Source organism: Condylostylus longicornis, unplaced genomic scaffold (genome assembly GCF_029603195.1).
Source record: "Condylostylus longicornis isolate FDR11 unplaced genomic scaffold, ASM2960319v2 ptg000040l, whole genome shotgun sequence".
Taxonomy (NCBI): domain Eukaryota; kingdom Metazoa; phylum Arthropoda; class Insecta; order Diptera; family Dolichopodidae; genus Condylostylus; species Condylostylus longicornis.
In genome coordinates this window covers 9,142,009-9,165,341 of record NW_026578009.1, presented here as the reverse complement: position 1 = coordinate 9,165,341, position 23,333 = coordinate 9,142,009, and the positions used below count along the sequence as shown (strand labels likewise).

General features: G+C 24.0%; 1 protein-coding gene across 1 annotated transcript in view; it reads right to left on the bottom strand.

Moving 5' to 3' along the window:
* Positions 1 to 23,333, bottom strand: part of LOC129609809 (mucin-2) — a 183,499-nt gene that overhangs the window by 71,357 nt on the left and 88,809 nt on the right. Inside the window, exons 4-5 of the mRNA XM_055521931.1 lie at positions 22,760 to 22,957; positions 11,549 to 11,614 (exon numbers count right to left, since the gene is read on the bottom strand). Of these exons, the coding sequence (XP_055377906.1) occupies positions 11,549 to 11,614; positions 22,760 to 22,957 (264 nt within the window). The remainder of the gene's footprint in view (positions 1 to 11,548; positions 11,615 to 22,759; positions 22,958 to 23,333) is intronic.

Sequence of the window (23,333 nt, the reverse complement as noted above, 5' to 3'; positions counted from 1 at the left end):
ATCTTTATAATAAATACATTATAGATTGACCGCCACTGATCAATAAAAATAATTCAAAATTTCATTAAGCTGACAAATTTTTAATTGAATTTTTTCTTTGCACAACTTTTTTATTAGGAATTTACCGGAATTGTTTATATTGTAGTTATATAATATTGTCATGTGGGAGAATTTTATTAAAAAAATTTTTTTTAATGTTAGATCTTAAATTACATAGATAAATTTTTCGTTTTTTTGCAAATTAAATATTTTTGGTAAAATACTCTAGTTAAAAATTTATTTGGAAATTAAATATTGAAAACAACAAAATGATTTTCAGTAAAATTTAGTTCTAGATTAATTCGAAATTTTGTGAATCATTTTTTGAAATTCGGGATGATCGTGTGTAAAATAATTATAACCATATTTCTCTTAAGATTTGATTACTTTTTCTTTTGTCACCACCTTTCTTCGCCATTTACATATTTTCTATATCTTTATATTTAATTGTCATTTGTTCGTATTTGCTAGTAAAATTTTCTAGTTATCCATATTACGCATACGTACAGATTACATTCAAATTTATTTTCTATCCAGTATTCTATGCAGTAAAAAAATTTTGCGAGAACAAAATTCAACAATCAAAGTTTGCATCACGTACTTATTATATTTTAATGTCCTTATAAAAATGAATGTTTTGCGAAAAAAATGGTAAATGATAATTGACTTTAATTTTTTAATAATCACGTATTTAATAATTGAAATTAATTTAGAAATATTGTTAAAATTTAAAATGAATTATGAATATGTGACGTTGGACTTTTTAATATAATGGCCGATCCTAGTACTAGCGATTCTATGGATGGTTACAAGGCAACGAAATTCAAACATGAAGTAAAATAAACAGTTAGAACACATATATGTATTCAAAATTGTATTTTTTTCTGATTTGTGCTACTTTCAATTGTATGTAAGTGTATATTATATAAAATTCAGGTAATCGATACAATATATTGGAACAAATCAGAATAATGCTGACGTTCTTATGTTTATTTTAAAAAATATTTCAAATATTAAGTAAGGAAAGACTCCTAACTAGTAATGTTCATTCGGGACTTAAATGTTTCCAATTAAAGAAATGCAAAAGAATTGAGAGTTATTGTTGCTTTATTGAAATTCACGTAAATGTTTCAAAAATAATATGGCCGAAATATAATCGAATATGAGCAACAACTATAAATAATGTTTTCGGCGAATATCATCAAAATTTCAGCAACAATCTTTCTATCACTTGGAAAATTAAAAGAAATTTTCAACTCATTCAGCGGTAACGCATTTATTTTTTGCTTTCATTTGCAAGAGATTATCCTTAAGAGTTAAAAGAAACAGCATTTCTATAACTAATCTGAAATGGTATTAAAGTCTAAAATTTTTGCATTTGACTGTTAACATATTAACTGAAAGGCATAATATTATGTACAATGTACATAACGTGTTACAATTATTATGGTAGACGATTATCAAGAAAAATTCCGTACGAAAATTCATATTTTGATCAACCATTAAAATTAGTTTTTTATTAGTCTGTCTGCTTCATATGACTAAAATTAATTTTATGAAGCTTTAGTTTTAATGCACAAAATATTTGGTTGAGAAAATTTTTAAAATTGCAAAAATTTATTAAAATGTTGATTCACTTAAATTTTATGAGAAAAAAAAAATAATTTTTTTTTCTGTTAGTCTGGCTGTTAATTAAATGAATAAAATGAGTTATGTGAGGTCATTGAAATAAATTTTAAATTTTATTTAGATACACGAGGCTTTTAAAAAATTATAGTACTTTTTGCACTTCTTGTTTAGATATTTGAATTGAGTAAACTATTCGTTCATTAAGATGTGACCAAAAATTTTGGTAAAATAATTTAAAAATGTATTTACGTATATAATTGAATTCGTTTAACTAAAACGTTTTTAAATTCGATTAAAAGATATCGAAGATAATTACCAATCAAATCGGTATTAAGAACAAAATTGTACAAGCATTTGCAATTGACTAAAATACAATAATTGTGTGCTATTTAAATTTGTTAAACACTGAATACTTGCGAGGGAAGTTGAGAAGTGTGGTTCTTAAATGAAAATGTCTGTTCGATTTGTTGACTTGGAAACTGGTTCTTTTGGCTTTCTCTGTATATAAATTGTTATTGTATCACTTATGATGACATACCTGACTGATTTTCACAGATGGGAAGAGCATTTCGTTCTAACAAGACGAAGTTCTTACCTGACAGATTTTTACCGCCCGTGCGGATGGTGTTGTGTTGTTTTTCATTTTTATTCCCTGAAATAGGTCTAAAATAACGGTATATCCTAACAAAGTCAACTAACTGTGATAGGGTCACTCATAAGACGATAACCGAAACACTTTTTGGTTTTCCTCGTTGAAATTTATATCAAACTAGCGTGATTCCGTACCAAAATAATTTTACTTTATATTAAATTAACATTAATTCATAAACTTAAAAAATTTTAAACTCTTTTCTCATAGTAATTAGATCTCCTTCTATTGAGAGTATTCAGGGCAATCGCTGGCATAATTATATTGTGTTATCTACTAACAAATCTCTCGAACTTATTGGCCTTAGTTAGGTAGTTAACATTACTTTTTCATATAATGATTGTCAGATCATATAGAAAACTTTGAAATAAATTTTTAGACTCTGTGCAATTGCTTATCTGATCTTCTAAATTAATTATTGAGAATACAAAAACCTAGATAAAAATATTTTTTTTTTTTTTGGGTGTATTTGAGCAAACATTTTAAAACATTATGTTTGCGCTATTTATTAATAAATTTATATACAATCTAGTATATAGGCTATAGTATGTAAGGTACAAAAATGCAATGCAAAATCGCATGATGAAATTTTTGATAAGAATTGCAACATTACAGAGGTTTTTGGTTGATCAAAAACAATGTTTCTTTTTTTTTTTCAAAATTCGTGTTGTTTTACTTTTGGAGATTCAGCAATAATCCACCAAATAGTTACTCAATGGATTATTATGAATACAAAAAAAAAAATAAAAAATCGTTTTTCAATTAATTTTTGTTTTTTACTTTGGTCCTAAATTGATTTCGATGACTCCTCCATCTTCTTCTCTTTTGATAGTAAAACAGAAAAAATTTGTTTTTACTGAAATTGTCTCCCTTTCTCTTTTTCTCTCTCTCTATTTTATCTATATAATGTTGTCCAAATTAAAGTTCAACACACAAATAAGTACAAAAAATTTTCCTTAATAACATTCAATTAAAGTGTTGAATTGCAACAGGAAAAGATCAAAAAAATTATTGCAAAAAAAATCGTGATTCAAACGTTTTTCCGAAAATATTTTCAATTTTTTGACTTCTTTGACTTTTCTCATGTTTTTATGCTTATTTTTTTGTTGTTTTTGGCAAGGAATTGTTGAATTTTGGTTGTTTTCAATTTGTTTTTCTTTCTATTTTCATTGTTTAATTTGTTATTATTGTTTTTTGTTTGGTTACTGTCTCTCAGCTATGCTTCTTCTTTTTCTCATCTCTTTATTATACAATAAATACAATGAATTGAAAATTTGCTATCAATATTATTAAATAACAAAATAATAGAAGCGCACTGGCATAACAGGAAGATGCCATACACAAAAAACAAAAACAACAAGAATAACTTCAAGAAGTTCATTTTATCTGTCATCAATTTGAATAGCTTAATTTTTATACTGTTTTATTTTTTAGTGTATTTTTTTTTTGTTTATTGCAGAAGTCGGTAGTATTATTACTGCGCTACTATCATTTTGATTGGGTGCACAATAAGATGAAATGATAATTATGGAACATAATGTAAATGATTGGAATAATAAGTAATTTAAAAAATTCAAAATTAATTAGAATATACGAAGAAAATTATACTGTCAAAATATCTAAATTAAAATGTAGGTTTCTATTTTGTTTTCCTTATTTTAAGCAATTTTTAAAATAAAAATAATTACTTGAATAATTTGTTTTCGATGCAATAATCAAGTATCTAGATACATATGTACATATCCATATGTATTTTCACAAGATGAAGAAAATTACGAAAGTATGACAAGATATGAGTGGCGCGCTTTTGAATATATGCTAATGCTAATGCAGTGAGGCCAAAGATCAATAAAGTATTTTAATACCAATCAACATTTTCTCGAATATTTAAGATAAGGTGTTTAATTTTTGTTAATTTATTAATGTAAATGTAAATTGAATAATTTCTTTTAAATTTTTGTTTATGATCAATTTGAATAAAAACTGCAGCTTTGTTTTGAATCATCTATAAATTAGGTAAAAAACTTTTTTTAGTTTGCTATAACAATTTAAGAGGGCCAAGTACCTACGGAATTTTTAACTATGATTGGAAACAAATATGATCCGGGGATTTCAACATTTTTTTTCAAATATTATGGTGAAAAAAGTTGATGAGCAAAACTGTTCATATTATAAAAAATTGTCGTTCATTAATGAAAATTCATTAAAGATACATCCTCTTCGTACTACAACCTTAAGCACTTTCATTTGCATATATGTAATAATAAAATCATTTAAACTTAAATGTTACATAAGTCAACAATTAATTACTTAATTATTATGTGCCAAAATTGTGCCAATCAAATTTTTTTATATCTCCGCTTTTTCATATTTATTCGAGCCTTCTTTTTTTGTTCTTGTATTAATTAGGCGTAAATAAAAAATTAATCCAACTATTTTTTTATCTTTTTGCAAATAAGCGTGTGCTCAGTGTATTACAGGGTGTTTTCATAATATGCACTGTTTGCTTATATGAAATTCTGTTTGAAGATGTGAGTAATACATTTCTATATAGTCGCCGTTAAATTAGTAATAATTGATAGCGTTGGAAAGTAAGTTTTGTTAGACAAATATATTAGGCCCAAAATAAATTTACATAACAAATACAAATGTTCACATTTAACACTTCGAATTTAAATATTGTACGTAGAAAAGTGCTTTAAACTACTCCTTTTGTGGAAAAATATATATGAAGTAATCAGTGTTACCACCCTAATGGGAATTCAATAAACTCCAATCCGAAGGACTTCATTTTAAAATTGGTTTTGTGCTTTACTTTTGCGTATACAATAAGGTAGGTTATGTAATTGCAACAAATTTTGCATATCGAGTTTTCCGTGGAAACGCACTTCTCCATGATAGGGAAGGGTAAATAAACTATTTTTGGCAACCTGTCGGTCGTATCTCAAGTACGGCTGAACCGATTTTGATGAAATTTTATATGAAAGTTTATTTCGACTATTGTACGGATTGATAAACTTTTGGGAATCAGGCCTCGAGAACTGTACTTTTTAGCGGGCCTGTTTTACACTTTTGACCAATTTGAAGAAAATATTCAACCGATTTACTTGAAACTTTTGGGAGAAATCAGGTATCAGTTACTGGACGTTTACTACGGGCCAACTATACATTTTTGCGAATATAAAGAGAAATAATCAACCGATTTCATTCAAATTTATTATTTAAATTCTTCGTATTGAAACAATGAATCTATAAATTTTTTGGAAAAATCAGGGCTCGGAAACAAGTCTGGTGGCCGATTTTACATTTTTTATCATATGTAAAGAACGAATTAATGGAATTTCTTGAAATTTAGTATTTGAGTTCTGATTGTTACCAGAAGTTACTGACGAACTTTACGTATAATTCGAACGGCACAAAAAGAAACTCTCCTAAGAGCCAAACTCACATTTTTCTTCATCAATTTTAAAATTGTTAACAATTATGTAAAGGCCAATTACAATTACAAAATAATCTCATTCAAAATTAAATTCTGTAAAATTAAAACACTCTGTACATGCAACTTGTCAAAATTAATGGGTTACGCACGTTACAAGTAAAATGAATAATCAATCTCTTACACATTTTAAAGTTTTTGTAAACGTATAAAATTAAAATTATTGTTCTATTTCTTTTCAATATTTTAATTTTAAAATTACGCTAAAAAATTACTATCATTCCCTCGTCTACCTTGAAAACATTATTAAAATATTTTGTAACATTCATCTTTTTCATTTTTATCTTCTTATCCTCTTTAAATATGCAAAATTTCATTACGCATTCATACAAATATATGTGTGTGGATAGTATAGACCTATGAAAATGGGAACTCGATGCGTGTGCAATGACTGAGACATAAATTAGTTTCAGTTTCTTTTGATTTTTAGTTTTTTGTTTTATTTTTATACTTCTACCCGCCTTTGTTTTTAGTTTATACACTCAATTATTCAATTTAGCGCTCGGTTAAATTTCATATCGTGCAGTAGGAAAGAAGTTTCATTTTTTTTTTTTGTTTCTAAATTGAAAATTTGCTTAAGAAAGAAGAGCGTGACATTAGTTAGAGAATGTTGTAACCGTTTTGTTTTCAAGCAATTGTTAAGTATAAAATAGGACAAAAAATAGTTTTTTTTTAATTGAACAATTTTGGTGATAAAAAAATGAAAATGCATTTCTCATGGAATACTGAAGATGATAATGATTTGAAAACTCAGATGATTTCTTATGGAATATTGAAAGAAAATTTTCATTTGACTTTTTTCACACCAATAACAATTGTTATCCTGTTGAATTAAAACTTTATGCAAATAAATGCAAAATATAAGTTTATGTATGACATAATTCGTCAAACATATTGTAGCACGCAACATTATTGAAGATCAATACAATAATAGAAACTTTGATTGCAAATTGTAAAAATTATTTTTCACTTTTGAAGCAGATGATGTAGAAAAAACTTAGAAATGTACAAACAAAATGATGGAAATGCTAGGGATGGGGTGTTTGGACAAGCAATTATATGATCCAATATTAAACATTTCACTATTTTTAGTATCTCGATCGAATTAAATGATGACCGCGAATGAGATGGGTGGAAGCTTTGGAAAAAATGTAAGAAAAGGTGTTCAAATATAAGGCATACCAAATTGAACTCAACGAAGGAAGAAAGTATTCAGAATGAAGTCTACTGATGATATTAGTATAATTATATATTGAAATTCTAAAAAATTTTTAGAGGTTTTGAATTTAAATAATTATTTTCTGTGCAATACAACGCGCAATCATAACTATTGAAAGGAAGCAGCCATATTGAAATTTAATTCATCTTAATCATATGAAAGTAAAATTTTAATAAGTAATTATTACATGATTATTATATTATCTAAAAGCGTCCTAAAAATTTTTTTACAACAATTTTTTACTGCTATGCTTCGAAATGCATTTCTTTTGATTTCCGCAAACAATTTATTGAATTATTGTTAATTTTAACAGCTAAACGATAATCTTTATAATTATTATAAAAATATACGATAACAATGAACGATAATAACATACGGTAACAATAATAATAATAATAATTTAATGAATAGCATATTTTCGGACCTTCAAATCTGCAATATTCAAATTTTTAATTTCGCGCTTATTTTTGTGTTTTGAAAATATTTTTGCTAGCAAATTTTTGCACTTTTTAATAATTTTTAAATTTAAATGCGATTTCATTAATTAGTTAAATTTATCGTTAATATTTTATAATTATATTAAAAGATAATATCAATGAATAAGTTAGTTTTTAATTTGATATTGAAATGCAGTTTTCTTTTCTAAGTTATTTTTTGAGCTTAGTATAAAACTTTACGCGTGACGTTGGTTATTTAGATTTTGTTTTCCAATTTAAGTGAAACAACATTCACATTTAATATGTATTTGTATATAGTAAAGTTATTTTAAATTTTTTTTTTCGAAAAATCCTTGAGAACTGAGTACACATTCATACATATATGTACTCGTATTGATTTATCAAATGTGTTTAAATGTAATTATAATTTGCAATGAATTTAAACGAAAAATATTTTTAATTCAAAGTCAAATAATTCAAAATATTAGACTTTTTTTCATAATTTTAATCGCTCCATGTGCTCTTCATCTCATCCCTAACTGCATATTGCAATATTTTTCCATTTAATCTCGTATTCAGTTACAAATAATCAAAACTATTATTATTTTATCAATAAATGACGTGACATAAATTCGAACAGCAAAAAATAATAATAAAAATAAAATATAATTTTATACTAAATTGTACACAACCGCGTAAATTATTCATTAACATCGTCATTGTATAAAGTACGTGTGGTTATTCTTATTTTCAAAATGAATTTTTAACTTTAAAATAACATAATGAAAAGATTTTTGTTTTGATTCACCTCAGGATATAGAGATGAAGATGACTTTATTTTGAAAGTTGAAGCCGAATAAAAATTATAAATTCTAATAATACATAAGCAACAATGGCGCATAATCATAAATGACAAAATTAAAGTCAGCCATCCCGGTTTTCATTAATAAGTACGTTCAATAAATTACGTTCAAACTAAGGGTTTATTATAGTAGCACATTTCCTTAAAACAGTAAATTGAAAACAATTTTTATTTTTCATTAAACGGTGTTGTATTTACAATCTTAACTTTATTTATGAAAAAAAAAAAAAAAAAATTATTGCATACCGCTAGGGGCAAAGCAAATTACTATTGCATATCATTAGCGGCAGAACAATTATTATTTCGAAGTATTATTTCGCTCAAAATATAACAATGCGATAGTTATAATTAAATAATTTAAAACTTTAAACACGATTTCTATTAGGAAGTTATATCATTGCTTTATCGCCTTTATAGAAATTAAATAAGCTCTTTAAATGTAGTTTCCTAAGCACGAATTGCCAAAAAATTTAAATTTTGCTAATAAATTTTCAAAGGCTAAAGGGAAGAGAAGTTAAGAAAGTTTATTATAATGTTCAAACTTACATGAGCTAAAGTTTATTATAATGTTCAAACTTACTTGACTGAGCTAAAACTAAACGATTTCAGACTTGTAAAAATCGCCGTTTAATATAAAATTTGGAAAATATTCAGAAAAAACTTCTTGGTTACTTATTGGCTGCGGCAGAAGAAGCGCGTCGTGATTTTTCTACACTTGTAAAATTATAGTTTCACAATAGCTTGTCAAAAGAAAATCTAGAGGTTATAATTATTATATGGAAATAGTATGTTCTTGTCTTAGAAATCTTGTAAGCCAATCCATGTACGGACAAACGGAGAGATTAAAATAAATAACCACATTTTTTGCGAATTTTGTTTTAAATTTGCTAAAAATATTTTTTTTTTATTTTTTTGTTGATCATGCTGATGATACTCAACATTGCGCATACTGTAGTGAATGTACTTGCATATTATGATAATAATAATGATAATAGTAATCACAAAATAATGATTATCATGATGATATTAATGCTATTTTACTAGTTCAATGTCAGCTTTATAACATAAAACATACATACCTTTATACACATATACACACTATATTTATATCTTCATAATATGTTGCATATGTCTATCAAAAATGTACACGTACATATGATTTTAAATTCATAAATCTCAAGATTTACACATAAAATAAATGAAGTGTCAGTAAAACAGGAGCGACGCCGCGACGCGACATTTCTGTAATATTTGCAATGTGCAATTCTACATTTTGTTTTTTTATTCATTATAAAAATTATTGCATTAATAATAAATTCGTATGTGGTATTGCCATAATTGGGAAAAAAATTTAATTTTTTTTCTTTTTGGTATTTTGGTAAAAAAAAATTTTTATGAGTGAGAAAAAAATTTCAATACTTTTGTTTTTTTGGTGTTTTTAGTACGTAAAATTTTGAATTATGGTATGAAATATTTTGAAATTTTACAGAATTTTTGTAACACACATTTTTTTTTGGTTTCTAAAGCATATAATGTTGTTGAAATATAAGACGAAAAAAAAAATGAAGTTGCGTTTGATATTTTTAATATTATTGTGTAGGTTTTATTTGAATTAAGGTAAGAAAATGGGAAAAAAAAGAAGATGAGTAGCGTTTTTCCACTTTTTTTTTTGTTTGTAAAATTATTAAAAAAGGTATTACACATTTTTATTAAGTAAACATGTTTATATTGAATTAAAAGGTGAACGTTTTTCTAAAGGCTTCATCTGGTTTTATATAGACAATACATAATTTTTAATGAATTATTTTAAATGTGGTTTTAATATGAAATTAGCGTTCTCTTTTGATGTTTTATTTACACTGTACCACAAGACTGCCATTATAAAACGGAATTATTAAGAACTATACTGCATATAATTCTAAGTTGTAATGGTGTTGTAATTTAAATTTTATTGCTGTCAAACAAATATGGAATGACACTACTTTTTAAGACTTCTGAGAAAAATAAAAAAAAAAATTTAATCTTAACATATTAAGCCATTTAAAATATGAATGAAAAAATACAAATTACTTCATACAAATGTGTCACACAAGTACAGAAGAATATTGTATCATACAGAATGTTGAATATGCTTTCTAATCTGTTTTGGAAAACTTTTAATATAGTATACTCAAAATTATATTATGATTCAACTGTAGAATACTAACACAATTAAAACTTAAGAAGTTTGTCAGTTTTTTAACAATCTTCTCCAAAACACGTAGAACGTTTTATTAAGAGAAATTTAAAAACTTGCTTTCCGTTGCCTTTTATATAGATTTTTGAAAAATATGGAGCAGGCACTCATATACATACATAAATCTAATTCAAGTAAATAATTAAAATTTAAAAGTTGAATATCACTTAGTATATTCAAAGGAGATTCAAATTTTAAAATTTAGTTGAATTAATAATTTCATTTATACTAAAATATCATTAAATACATATTTGAATGCGTCACGGAATCTCAGAACCTTATTGATTTATACAAAATATTTACGAAAATAAATTGTTGTGTTTAATATGCTAATAAGAGACTTGTTCTGTTTTTGTAATTCTCGATTTTACATAAATTTGTTTTTCTATACCTTTCAAAAGTTTTTCACCAACTAAATTTTTAAAAATTTTCTAAAATACATCAAGGTGTACAAATACTTAATAATTTGTGCACGGTAGATACACAGTAATATTAGAAGTTTAATTCGGTTATCTAAAATCCTTGTGGAGTATAAGTACGAGTGTACTGTATTTAATTGTAGTTTACATTTTTTGGACAAGAATGTTCTAAACTAATAATTAAAATGTATAACTGGTATTCATGAAAAGAATTAAATTTAAAATTAAAGATATTAAATAATAGAATCATAATTTTGATAGTGTACAGATACAGAAAAAAATCTTACGCAGAAGTAAAAAAAAGGCTGAAATTGAATTTCAAGCTTTAGTAGTATTATATAGAGTTTTACCTTACATTTATTGTACTGTCACTCCAAAGATAGTTTTACTCAAAAGAATCAAAACAATTGTATTTACTATGGTAGTTATGTACCCTGCCTCTTATAATCTAAGTTTTCTACACAACTCTAAATTGTTACGAATGTTGTTACCTTTTTTATTATTATTTTATTTTCATATTCTTAAAATAGCATCACTACAATTTTTCAGTGTATTTTTGTACCTATAGTCACAATATAATCATCAAAGTCAAAAATAACATCTTTATTATATTGACTAATTGAATAACCTCAAAATAGTTTGAAAATAAAAAAATATGAATCAATATAATTTGCAAGATAACTGGGAAAGTTGGCATTTTATCCACGGGCTTAAGGCACAATCATAATTGTCAAAAAAAATTAATAAAGTAATTAATTTTAACATGTTAACTACAATGTTGCTTCTATCTATAAAGACACACTTTTTTTTTTAACTTGTGAATACCCTCCTCAATCCTCAATCATCGTTTTATGATTGACATTTTTCTATACAATGTTTTAAATCATCAACTCACAATAATTACTAGGTTTAAATTTTTTTTTCTCTACTCTGCTATGTAGATGCTTCAATCTTTCCCATGGAAGTCCTTGAATTTCTAATATTAAGTCATCTTAGTTTTTTTTTTGCCTTTATTGATAATATCCGGATAATGACAGAAACATGAATGTACATATCTACATGTATACGCGAATGATTATAATATTAAATATTTAAATTTAGAATTTAATTTTTATAATAATTATATAATAAGCAACAAAATGGCTATCTCTACTCTTACATAATTTCATTATTTATTATTTATAAAAAACGTGAATTTAGAAAAACAAAAAATTACACAAAATAACGCGATACGAGTAAAGGCAAAATTTTTACCTGAAGTCTGACTAACAAATTTTCCTCTATAATAATTTGAAAATTTATTAATGATTCATGGAAATATTTATAATTTTTTTTATTTGATTCAGAACGTGCACTCACATAATTAAATTTTAAATTTTTATATTATAAGTTAATCTTTTGAACAACGAAATTAATATAATAATATCTTAATTGCATAAACATTTTGCATAGTTGCCTGCAATCTCTACATTAAAATCGGAAATATGCTTGAATTAATTAAATTAATTCAGTCAACTTTGGGTACCAATGATTATTGTTGAAAATATGAAATTTCTCGAAAATTTTATATTTTTTAAATTGTAAAATTATTGTAGAGCTTAATATTTATGCAAATTTTTAGATCAAAATTGATTCTAATATAAAACTTTGGGTTCATAGGCTTTGATGGTTAAATTTGATGGTGGGATCAATAAAACACACAAAACTTAATCGATACACAACATTATTTAATTGGCGGACATTCAACAGTAACGGCAAGGAAATAAATAAAGTTGCCACGTCATAAATAAAATTGCCACTTCGTTTATAAAATTTACTTATTACTGATTCATTGATCATGAATTTTGTCTGATCCCAAAAGTGTAAAGATAAATTTTCTGTTGGCAAGCATTAAAAACATATTAACAATTTTATAATACCGGGGCATTAAGAGGCATATGAATTTTATTTTTGCCGGCAGATTTTATGTAAATTTTTAACATTTTATTAAATTAAACAAATTTTCAAGTTCATGAAAAAGAAATATTACATTATTTTTTAATTTAGGAGCAATATTAGTTAAAATGATGTGTTTTTATACGAAAATTAAAACAATAATGAAGTCAAGTCTTCAATTTTTGTTTTGCATTAGGATTTTGAAGCTGAAATCTGAAATATCGATTATAGAGTATTCTCATTTTTACAAAAATATTATTTAATATATATTGATGTATTCAAAACACTCAAAATTTGATGTTCTTATAGCAAAACTTCTAAAAATTTCAATTTACTGCGTAAACATACTCATTTTACTACGTTTATTTAAAACTGATCAACCAACAAGATGTGTACATTATGTACATATGCATAAAATACGATCAAAATTTTGATTAATTTTTGAATGAAGGCGTTCACGTGCGGAAATGATTTGAAGCTTATTTGAAAAGATATTTAAAGAGAAAATGTAAGACTCCGATATATGTACCGTTTCTTTGATATTTTGGCCAAATACAGTAAGATGCATATAAAAGCATGACATTAAATCTGTATTAAAATTGGAATAAAATTGAATTGAAATTAAAATTGATATGATATTAATTTGACATAATATGTCAATTTTTTAATAATTGTAAAAAAGAAAACATTAACATCCCTGCAAAAAAATCAACGATCGACAGTACCCAAATTTCCTAAACAAATACATTTGAGATTGATATTTGTTTTAGAGAACGGATTGAATGCAGAATCGAATATCGAAAATTTGTATCGGCGTGCTGCTACGTTAAATATTTTTATATATTTATTCGTTTTTTTCTTTTTAAAGTTAATTGCAAATTTAAAAATTTAATTACAAAAATTAAAAATTAATCAATTTAATTTTCAATTTTGTTGTGATAATGAAAATCGTGATTCTTTGTACCTGTAAATTTTCTCGAAATCAAAATGTGTTTATAAAGTGAGCATCACATAAAAATAAAATTAACTAGAATTAAACACTTTTTTAGATTATTTTTTTGATAATTTTAATTTTAAGAATTATTTCCCAAGCAACATGCATATATTGTATATGTCATAGAGTTGCCAACAACCACATGACACAGGACAGAACAATAATTATTATTGGCTTAGTGGGTATTGAATAATAAAATTATTATTTTTTGAAGCCCCAGCTTTACTTTTTGAATATTTCCTATTTAGAAATTTTTTGACATTGTAATTGAATTTTGTGACTATTTACTGATAAATTTTCCAAGTTATAAATAATACCTTGCCTTATTGGAATCTAAGAAGAATTAAGGCCATATTGCCCTTCAAAATATTGAAATATATTATTCAAACAATTAAAAGTCGTATAAAAAATGTACATATATTAAATGTCAAATGTGTTACTAAATTGCAATTGGAACTACAAGGCTTTGAAAATTAAAAAACTTAAAATTCTTTGTTTAATTTATTTTGAATTTTTAGTGCTTTTTAGTTCTAATTAAGAAAGAACTAAAGAGTACTATTTTATTCTCATTTAGTTTCTTTAGATACAAAAATTATCTATGCTGGCAATCTTGTCCGAATGGAATATAAAATTGAATTAAACTATAAGATAAAAAAATTTTTTTATATTGAAAATCTGATTATTACAGGTGATGTTTCTCAACATACAAACAAAGTATACATTGGATATACACATATGTAGGTATAAAGGTGTAGGTAAATAGCATAATATTGTGAATTTAAAATTGATTGTAAGTTACGGATTGTAGTATAAACAAAACAAAGTTTTAAACTTTCATGGTCATGAAATTATTAATGATTTTGATTTGAGTTTTTTTTTCAACGTTATTTATTTTATTATTCTCTTTTTTTTTTTTGTTCCTCTAATATTTTAATAAAGGTGCTATAAAAATCAAAATGTGAAAAAATACAAAACGCACTGATCAACAAAACATTATTTTATATGCACACACAAACATTTGTATATTGGTGGAGGTTCATCAGAACGTTAAGCTGTTAAATACCGTAATATATTATGACAAGATGCTATTGAATTTTGTGTTATCAAAAAGTGTTAAGTGTTAAACACACATTATAAAATCTTGATAGATTTTATATGTAAAAAAAAAAGTGATTGAGAAAATTAACAGAGATGTAGTAAACCCTCCTTGTCTACAATCATTTAATTATTTGAATTAAACAGGTGATGCTTAATATTTGATAAGAAATACAAATCGTAAAATTAATTTTAAAGTGATTTTCAATTTATCTAAAATAATTAATTGATTATCGATAAATTTAAGATCCTGGGAATATTTTAAAAGTTTATTTTATGCACAACAAAAATTAAATTAATTGTTAATTTTTTAATAAATTTTGGTGGTTGATATTAATTAAATTTTATCTTTAATAATAATTATTACGAAAGAAAAATGAGAAATATAAAATTCACGATTTCAATTGAAATTTATTTCAAATATTTTTATTGATCAGGTTGATTATCTTTGTTATTGTCGTGGAATTTGGCCACTTTTATAAAAACATATGAAATATTGGCCTTTTTAGCACTTTTCCAAAAAATTTTTTGAAAAAAGTGCTTATTAGTTTCACTCTGTCCGTCCGTCCGTCCGTCCGTCCGTCCGTCCGTGGACACTTTTTTTGTTTACAAAACTTCTACACCCTTTAAGATAGAAAGCTGAAATTTCATACGTACATAGATCTTCACTAGAAACTTATTTCCGTAGAACAAAATTTTTACCTATCTCCCCCACTCTAGAAGTTATACCCCCCCAAAACCCTAAAAATAGCCTTTTTTAAATATTTGTTGCAATGAAACCATAAGCATTTTTGAAATTTTGCAAACGCAGAAAGGCAGTGGCTTGCTTCCCCTAGCGCGATATACTATAGTTAAACTTTAGAAAAACAAAATGGCCGTTCAAATTTACCGTTATCTAAAGTCCTTTTTTTCCAAATTTTTGATGTCATTTTTCTTCTAGACCCCAGCCTGTAGAAGCTTGAAATTTTAGGAGCTTTTAGACATTAACAAATAGTTTATTTCGTTAGAAGAAAATTTTTTTCCATCTCCACCCCCTCTCAAGTTATCACCTCTTGAAATTTGTAAAATTTGAATTTTTGACACCTTATATTTCCGAAACCGCAAGCTTTTCCAAATTTTTATAAACGCAAAAAGCTAACGGTAAATTCCATGAAATTAAAAAATATGATTATTTTTCTTAACTCACACAATTAACCCTTAAAATCGAGCATTATGTTAACCCCTTTTCATATTAATTTTTGCTTTATTTCAAAGACTGCATATATGCGTCATCCTAAATTTATGCAATTTTAGAAATAGTTTTGTATATGAATGAAAATAATTTTAATAGTTTGATAGGTATACATAGACTGTATTTAAAAGCAGAATTTCCACTTGTTGAAGGGAAAAGTGCTACAATACAAACCATTGGTTTGACCCAACTTTATTAATGTAAAGTTCCGAAACCCAGTTAACTAAAAAGTTCAATAGAATTTTGTTGATATTTTAATATATATTAAAATTTTTGAGTCATTGACAACTGTACATATCAATTGTAATTACGTTTAGTAATTTATAAATATTTTAAAATTATTGACAGTAATTATTAAAAATATTAAAAATTATTGAAAATTTGAAAAATATGAAAAATGGACCTTTTTAAAACAATTCTCCCAAACTTATATGTATGATGTCATTCATCTGACCAATGGTGTAGAGATTATAATAGCAGTCTTTTAACTGTTGGATGATATAGGGACCAAATCCTAGTCAGGTTACTATTATTTTTAATATTATAAAATATTCATGTAAAAGTTTTTACCATGCTCTTCGTTTTTGTCTATAATGTATAGGCTATACATATAAGCCTGTATTTAATTTAATACAAGCGAAATACAAACGAAAATAGTGAAAAACAAGAAAATATTTTAAGCGGTCCGATCCTATCTCCTTGAAATTCTATTTTGAACTTATAATTGAGAAAGGAGTTATTATGTTCAATAGAGCTGTAATGGCCTAAAGAATATTGATCTATATTTTCGAAATGCTTACTTTACTTCTCTTTTCATTCTCTTTATTTGATATAAGTTTGTTTTAACTATTTAAAAATTTTTAACATTTCAATCTCAATTTACTCGAAATATAATTTTTGCAAGTAGGCCACTAATGCATTGAGCGCCGCAATTGTAATCTGATTCGTATAAATTGAAAAAAAAATTTAGGAAAATCGAGTACAATATTGATAAAATATTAAAATCGAACTTAAATATCGAAGGTCAAATTTTTGGATCTGTCAATTCAATTATACAGTTTAATTAAATTTCAAAAACAAAATCATATAAATAACAACAAAATCGAAAATATTTTAAATTATTTAATAATATTATTACAAAATGTAGAGAATTATTAATTACTCAAGACATTTTATCAACCATAAATTAAAAATTTCATTCAAAATATTGTATAACTTGTTTACAATGTCAAAAAAAAAAATTGCTCCCGATTGAATTTTCTGATTAGGATTAATTCAAAAGAGTGAAAATTTCATCATAAATAATCTATAAATAATCTCAGATTATTGTGCGATTTAAATAAAGACATACAAGAAAATTTGAAATTTAAAAACTAACAAGATATTCAATTCTTCACATAATCTTCAAATGACACTTTAAATTTAAGCTGGCATTCATTTAATATTTAATTACAAATTATATATCTATTACAATAGCTTATATTTTTACAGCCTTAAAAATTATAATACAAAAAAATCCAACTCTGTTAATTAATAGTTAATATTAGTTTGTTTTTTTTTTTAATTGAAAATGAAAAAATAAATGGTATGTAATTCTTGTAATTAATACCTATAATATTCATAAGTATATATAAGTAACTTAAATAATGTATTAGAAATCGTCTTTAATACCATCTGAATCATATTATTAATAAGACAAAAAGAAAAGAAAAGAAGAAGATGATACCAACTGGATGCGGTTTTAAACCCCACTAAATATAAATTTAATGGGTGATTTTTTATGTATTTTGTTTTAAATTTTGCACAAAAAAGTAGAAAAACATGAAAATTACCGGATAACTCTCATTTAAATTAATAAATCAACTGTTGTCATTAAATTTTATGTGATGAAGACTATGGGGCTGATCGTCTATCACGATATTTTATTCGGCAAGTGAGAAGAAAGTCATATGTAAGAGATTTATTTCGTCTTTTCTAAAAGAATATATTGTAAAGATATTAAATCATATAAGCACGGAGGTCATATTGACATATCCGAAGCCTTGCTCACTGAATTCTTTCTCTCAAAATCAAGTTTGTTTAGGTCTCAGTTACGTTACTAATAAATAACCTTAAAACAATTTAATCCATTTGACATTGACAATCAAAGTGTCGAAAATATAAACTCAAAAATCACTCTCTAGTTTTAGTAATTTATCAATTTGCTGTATAAATGAACTCTTTAATACCACAATTATTGTCCCACCAAAATGAAGAAAAATTATTAATAGTTTTTTTTTTCAATTCAAATCAATAATTTGTTTTTAAAGTTTTTTAAGTCTTCCTTTATAAAAAATAAATAAATTGTTTTCTAAAATGTTGAGTAAAAAAATATTAACAATGAATATTTTTATTTGTGTTTCGACTCAATGAATCTTCAATTGTGTTTATTGTAAATAATAATTGTGTACGTATTTATGTATGATTCATATATTTAAAAGATAAAAAAGTCCATAAATATTATTAAAAATATTGAATATTGGGTACGATAAGTTTTTCTTTTTAAATTTTTATTCAACTGCTTCAAGAGTTTTATTTCATAACTCTGTACACATACATACTATGATAGATGTTATGAAAATGTCTCTATATTTATGTTTAAGAGGTTAATAAAATGTTGCATAATAATTATTAAGTACATACATACACATTTTTTGTATAGGTTTAGTTGTAGGCTTTTGTATATTTAATAATAATATTTCAATACTTGTTTTATAATAAAAAGCAAAAGTTTTGTTAATAACTCCAAAGATTTTTAAATATATAAGAAACTATGATTAAAGTGTATTTTGAACAAGATATTGATAAGTAATATGAGATTTGTGCAAAAATTCATAATGGTATAAGTATCGTTGTCCGATAGTCAGGAAGTGAAAATACCGCCTTTAACATTACAAAACAATTGCACATAAGATTTTTTTAAGAATACTTGCAGGTAAAAATATGTTTGTGCTTCAATTTTTCAAAATAATAAAAATATTTTTTAAATTAAAATATATTAAAACTGTCAAAATTTAAAAATTCTATTATTTCCAGAAACAAATTATCTCCTAACATTGAAATTATTTTGTACGAATAAGAGTCAAATAAATGTTTATTAAAGACATAATATTTCAAATTGTCCATAATTTAGATCAAATCATTAGATATTACTTCATATTTAATCTAGAACATTATAGAGAAGCAGACTGAAGGTTAAATGAATTTTTAATAAGGAAAGTTTACATTTATTGTAATATTATATTTAATCAATTCTTACATTAGAATACGAAACTGATCCGAATTAACCGTCGTTTAGTTTATCAAATAATTACATTCTAGTTTATTTCTGGACTACGTTCTTTAATTCCACAATTTGACAATCTCAAGTTAAACTGTTTGGTATGACTTTAAACGTTTAATTTATACATGATTTTTTCAAATTATTTAATCAAATTGTTTGAGCGTCTGTAAGGAACTCAATTCTAAAGAGAAAATATTTCTCTCTCTCTCTCTCTCTCTAATTTTCAAACAATAGTACTAATTACTAATTTTTTGTATTCTCATTTTATTCTCTACCTCTTAGGGAACATAGTTTTCAACTTATTAAGTGAGTATTACATTTTTCGAATTTGGTATTAACATATGGAGTACTACTCGTAACTTTACTTAATTCAAGTGGTCAATAATCATTTTAAGTGATTAAATAAATATAAATTGTTATATTAAATATAATTTTATTCTAATTTAATAATCTATAAAAAAAAATTTTATAACTTCAATATTTTACGTTATAATATAATAATTATGTTATTTTTAAGAATTATGAGTACTAATTATAATTTATTTTAAGTTTGATATTGTTCTGGTTCAATTTAATATGAAATTATTTGTGTGGAAATAATCAATGAAATTAGAATTCAAATATAAAATTAAAGGAAAATTATAAAAATTTTTTATTTAATTAAGAAAATTATTATTTAATTTAGCTATTTAAAATTAAATAAAATCATTTAATTTTATTTTTAAATGAGAATGTAGATGGCATACCTATGTAGATGGCATAGGAATGTAGATTATTATCATATGAAATAATTAGATATAAATTGAGAAAAAATATATCCCTGTGTTAATGAAAATTTCATTAACACTGTAATATTAATACACAATTCAGCTTATAAATTTTTATTGCTGGATTCTGTATCAATATAATATTAATGTAATCACGGATATTTAGTTTCTTGAATATGATTTAATTGTTTATAGAAAATTATAATATACACATACTTAAATACTATTATATAAAATTAATTTTATTATTTAAAAAAAAATGTGCTCGTACACTACTACGTTAAATATATTAGTACTCGTACAATAATTATACTTAATATTATTCTGTATGCATAAAATATACTTAACATTGAATATTTAAAAAAAAAAAATATATATATATATATATAATTTAAATTTTATACTTAATCCATATAGTTTTATGGAATGTTGTCGAAGATTTACTATACTAAATACAATAAAATCATATAAATTTTCTCTAAACAAATTACAAAAAAAAAAAACAAAAAAGAAATATAAGAAATATATAAATATTATACAAAAGTATATAATAGTATCGCTATATACTAAAATTAACAATATTATAAATTAAATAAACTAAAATATAATAGTAATAGTTTTAATATATAAACAAATAATTATTATTCGAACACTTTATAAATTTTTAAATCTATATTTACAATCTAACACATATATAATAATTATGTTCTAATTATATAATCGAAATTTGTAGATTTCATTATCTATTTTATTATATACTTATTTGTTTTTTTAAATTTACGTTATGTACATACGTTAATATGAAAAAATAATAATTTTTGTTTTTTTATGTTTAGTAATCAATATAACAATAATTCCTTGTTCTATTTTTAATTTATAAATATACGTCTTATAATAATTATTACATACCATAATGTTTATTAAATTATATTTCTTATTATAGTATTATTATTATTGTTGTATATTTTAATTAATTTTTAATATAGGGTGCTTTTATGATTAAAAAAAAATATTATTGCTTAATATTATTTGAAAATGTCGTATAAAATTTCATCAGATTTGAAGAATTGAAATTGCGGCAAAGAATTTGTTTTAGTTTTATAAAATTTAAATAATTAATTATAATTTATGTAATTAATGTAGTAAGATTAATCACAATTAATTATGATAAAATTGGTATTAAATCACATTTAATGTATTCCAAACAAAAATAGATTAATTTTAACAGGTTTTTAAGTAAAACAAGAGCAAATTTTACAATAAATGCATATTTTCACTTAAAAATGTAAATTTTCTTGGATATATCATATTCAATATCCATTTTGGATATTGAATATTCAATTTATTTTTGGAATATCTCTTCTCTACAAATAAATTAAGGCTTACGTATATTTAATATAAGAAAATTGGACTATAAAACCATGCTTCTTGCTTTTTCTTATTGCCTTATTTTCTCTTATTATTCGCTCTTATTAACTATATCTTATTCATCTTCAAAAGTCAAGCCTGGTTCAAAACTAGCTCAACATGGGTAAACGAGGAAAACATGGGCTAAGTTGAACTGGTTTTTCTCTTAAATATTAACTGATATCTTAAAAATTAAACTGAACTAAATTTTCTGATATATTCGCGAAATTTGATTAATTGAATGTAGAAAAGAAAATAAAAATCATTAGTGTAAAAATAATTACAAATTTCAGAAGATCGCCATAAACTGTAGCCATTTTTGCTACTGACATTAACAAATTTAATTAATATTGCATTTATTTCAATCCCTTTTCTTAAAATCATTTTATTAGGCGGGCACACCCTGTTAATTTATTTTCTATACTCATAATATTTAAATTTACTAATTGAGTTGTAAAGAATGTTATAATTTATTTTTCTATTCCTTCGATGAAATTATCCATCTTATGGGCTTCTTCATTCCTATATATAGTATATATTTTAGTAAATGTTATGTATGTATGTGTATATACCTAAAATAAAATATTAAATATATTAATTACTATTAAAAAAATTTGAAATTATTTCTTTACCATTTTTTTATGTATATATAAAAAAATTTCAGTCTATTTAATCTTAAATGCTTTACTTATAATATGTAAAAATTTTATGGTGATAATTACGCTTCTAATTAATTAATAATCCTTAATCCTTGAATTTATTTATTAATTAATTTTTCGTTAAAAATTATTAATATTTTTTGTTTTAATTCAAAATTCATCCATTTTTAAATTTCAAAACAAATATGGTGGCGCTGATGACCTCGTTTATTAATAATTTCTTTCTTTAAATAATTATAACCCTTATTTTTGTTTCAAATAAATCTTTATCAATTTCATCATTCGGATTATTTGATATATCTAATATCTCTAATTTTTCAATAATATCTAATAATTCTTTTGAAAAATTCGTTTTATTTGTACCCTGTAGTACTAATTTTTCTAATTTATGGATATCTCTAAGGGCATTCGGTAATGTTGTATAGTTCAAAGGGTTAAATGACAAGTCCAATGTTATCAATTCTCTAAATGGTTTTACAACATATTTAGCATTTTGTAGTGAATTATTTCGTATTTCTAAATATTTTAAATCGGGTGATTTGAAATTTTTCGGTGATATATCTTCAATTTGATTACATGTTAAATTCATTATTTCAATGGCACCATCATATTGAAATTTTTTTAATTTACATGAAACAGCTTCAAAATATTTAATATAATTAAATTTTAATGTTAATTTACCATCTGTATCTTGTCCAATTGGATTCTCTGATATATTTAAATATTGAATTGATTGTATTGTATCGAATATTGTTGTATCAATTAATTTTATATCATTTTTATGTAAATCGATTTCTTCTAATTTTATACAATATTTAAATAAATTTTTTTCTAATATTCTTATTTTATTATTTGATAAATTTAATTTTCTTAAATTTGGCAAATTATCAAATATACCCAATTTTAATTCATTTATTATATTATTTTTTAAACTAAG